This window comes from Cucurbita pepo, unplaced genomic scaffold, assembly GCF_002806865.2.
Source record: "Cucurbita pepo subsp. pepo cultivar mu-cu-16 unplaced genomic scaffold, ASM280686v2 Cp4.1_scaffold001930, whole genome shotgun sequence".
Taxonomy (NCBI): Eukaryota; Viridiplantae; Streptophyta; class Magnoliopsida; order Cucurbitales; family Cucurbitaceae; genus Cucurbita; species Cucurbita pepo.
Window position 1 is genome coordinate 1 of NW_019648034.1, and position 2,537 is coordinate 2,537.

At 41.0% G+C, this 2,537-nt stretch overlaps 1 protein-coding gene across 1 annotated transcript; it reads right to left on the minus strand.

Moving 5' to 3' along the window:
- Positions 1-4: 4 nt before the first annotated feature.
- Positions 5-2,329, minus strand: LOC111786543 (disease resistance protein RGA2-like; the record flags this gene model as incomplete). Its single annotated transcript, XM_023666783.1, has 2 exons — positions 2,027-2,329; positions 5-1,936 (listed from the first exon to the last, which is right to left on the minus strand). A coding segment is annotated over exon 2 (1,779 nt), but the record flags the coding sequence as incomplete, so codon positions are not given.
- Between the last annotated feature and the right edge of the window lie 208 nt (positions 2,330-2,537).

Here is a 2,537-nt window from a genome sequence, read left to right on the forward strand (position 1 = left end):
TTTCTTCCAAGGAAGAGTTGCATAAGTACAAGACCCTTAGCCGCCTGAACTCGGTGATGCATTTGACAAAAAGGACTCCATTGATCTTTGGCTCCGCACCTTCTCCCTCTGGAACGGAAAGAAAATGAACTTTATCATTTGACAGCTGAGACAAATCCTTGTTGTTGCAGTCGACAAATGACAGCTGATGCAAAATTTCCAGGTTCTGATGTTGTTCCATAATAGCCTGTTGGACTGCAAGCTCATGAACGAGGCTATGGAGTTTGAACCAATATCCAAGAGTGTGCTCCTCGACGTCTTCGAGTAAACTGCGAGACCGCAATTCATTGAAGTATTGCTCCCCAACAGCCTCAGGATCTTTGCTACCTGAATGGAGGAGTCCTTGTGCCATCCACAACTGGATTAGCTCAAATGAGAAGAACACATAATCTTTTGGCAACAACGAAAAGCAAAGAAAACAAGGCTTTAAGTAAGATGGCAATAGATAATAACTCAGTTTCAGTGCATGGAAAACGTAACCACCTCCCTTCACCTCCTCCTGTTTCCATTTCTCAATCAAGGCCTGGAGATTCAACAACTCGACACCATAACTCGCTTCCGAAGAAAGCAATCCGGCCAAGGATTTGATTGCCAAAGGAACTCCTCCACATTTTGAGACAAGTTCTTCGAGTTCACTTTGAAATTCGGTCATAATTTCAAATTTTTTGATTCCAAATGTCTGTTTCAATAAAGCCATGGATTGCTCCTCGTCCAGTTTTTGAACCTTGTGTGTTGCAGCATCCTGTAGAGTTTGCTCACTGCGAGTGGTGATCATGATCTTGGTGCCATTAGCACCCATCTCCACTAATTTTTCCACTTCTGATACTCTACCGGGATCCAAAGCCCCAAAATCATCCAAAACAAGCAACAATTTTCTGCCGACAAAGTTCCCATTGAGCCGGATTTGTACACGCTTCTCGGTTAGGACATCGTTAACCTTTTCGCCAGTTGCTGAACTGAGAATCTCCCTTCTGATTCTCTGAACATCATAATCTTCAGAAACACATACCCACATTCTCTTGTCAAAATGATCAAACACTTTGTGGTCATTGTAGACTAACCTGGCCAGAGTCGTCTTTCCCATCCCTCCATCTCCATGAATTGAGAGAATACGCCGAGATTTTTGTTTATCGTCTTCATCCTTCAGTAGTTCATCAATGATACTCTTTTTTGCTTCATCTCTACCAATAATGGAGTCGACATTATCAGAGAGAATCGCCTCTTTCTTCAAATGCAGAAGCCTAGAGAAAGCTTGCGAACCAGTAATGGAGGTCCGCAGAGTCATTTCACTCTTGAAAAGTTTGATGTGTTCATTTTCATCTTCAATCAGAAGGATTTCAGACATTGTTTCCTCAATCGTACATAACACCTTTGTGATGTTCTTGATGGCAGATTTATATGCAGAAACGGAGAAATCGGACGAGAAAAGAGAAGAAAACTGGCATTCCTTTTCGTCCACGTCGTTCTTTCGATTCTGTACTCTCCACTTCAAATATTCGCATTCCAATTTCTCAAGGAGATCGTCGGCCTTTGAAAATACGTTCCCGAGGTTTTTAAGCAGTTCATAGAGTTTCCTATCGCTTGCCTGCTTCTCCTCGGCGTCTCTGAGTCCGGGCTTGAGATTCGACACAGTCGTTTCGAGGTTTCCTAGTTCGCTACGGATATGACGTAACTCTGGTCGTCTGGCGGCTTCAATTATCCTTCCGAGAAGATTTCCGGCAACACTGTCAACAAGTCCGGCCATTGCTAGGGTTCAAATTTGTCCGATTGATTCTCGCTTTCTTATTTTTTTTCGTCTTCCAAATGCATGGTTATGTAGTCGCTCAAAATTCTTTGCTGTTGGAATCAAGTAAGAAACTGCTACTTTCCTCGATTTCTCGGCTACTGTATTCGTATTCTTCGTAATCAAGCAAACGCAAACGGCAAAAAGCTTTCATACCTTTTCGCTTTTGTTTCACAGAAGAAATCGAGCAGACAGTGATTTTACCTTTGTACTTCATGAACAGAATACAGAATGTTCCTTGCGTCGCTAATGGAATGAACACGATTTATCTCCCAATCCGCGGATGCGCCTTTGAGCCCACCGTTTGTCTTGCTTTTCAGTTCCTTCTTCGTGTCTATGAAAATAGGAATTACAAATGAGAGTAAGAAACAGAATCAGAGAAGATGGAAAGCATATCGGCCATGAAATTGTTGATGAGTTATCTTCCTCCCCTGCCTTGGACACCATGATTCAATCAAACTTCTGCTTCTTCTTGTAGCTCTGTAAAAGCCTTGTGACGTACACAACATTTCCCTCCCTCTACAAACACCACTCTCACTCTTAACTAATTCTCTAAATATATTATATTTTTTTTAGCATCTAAAAATATTATTACAAAAAACAATACTTAAAAATGAAATTAGAATTGAGATGTATGGTTCAATATTCACTGTTATTGACCCCTTTAAATAAGATACATAAATAAACTAAATCTTGAGAATAGAATGAAGAATAA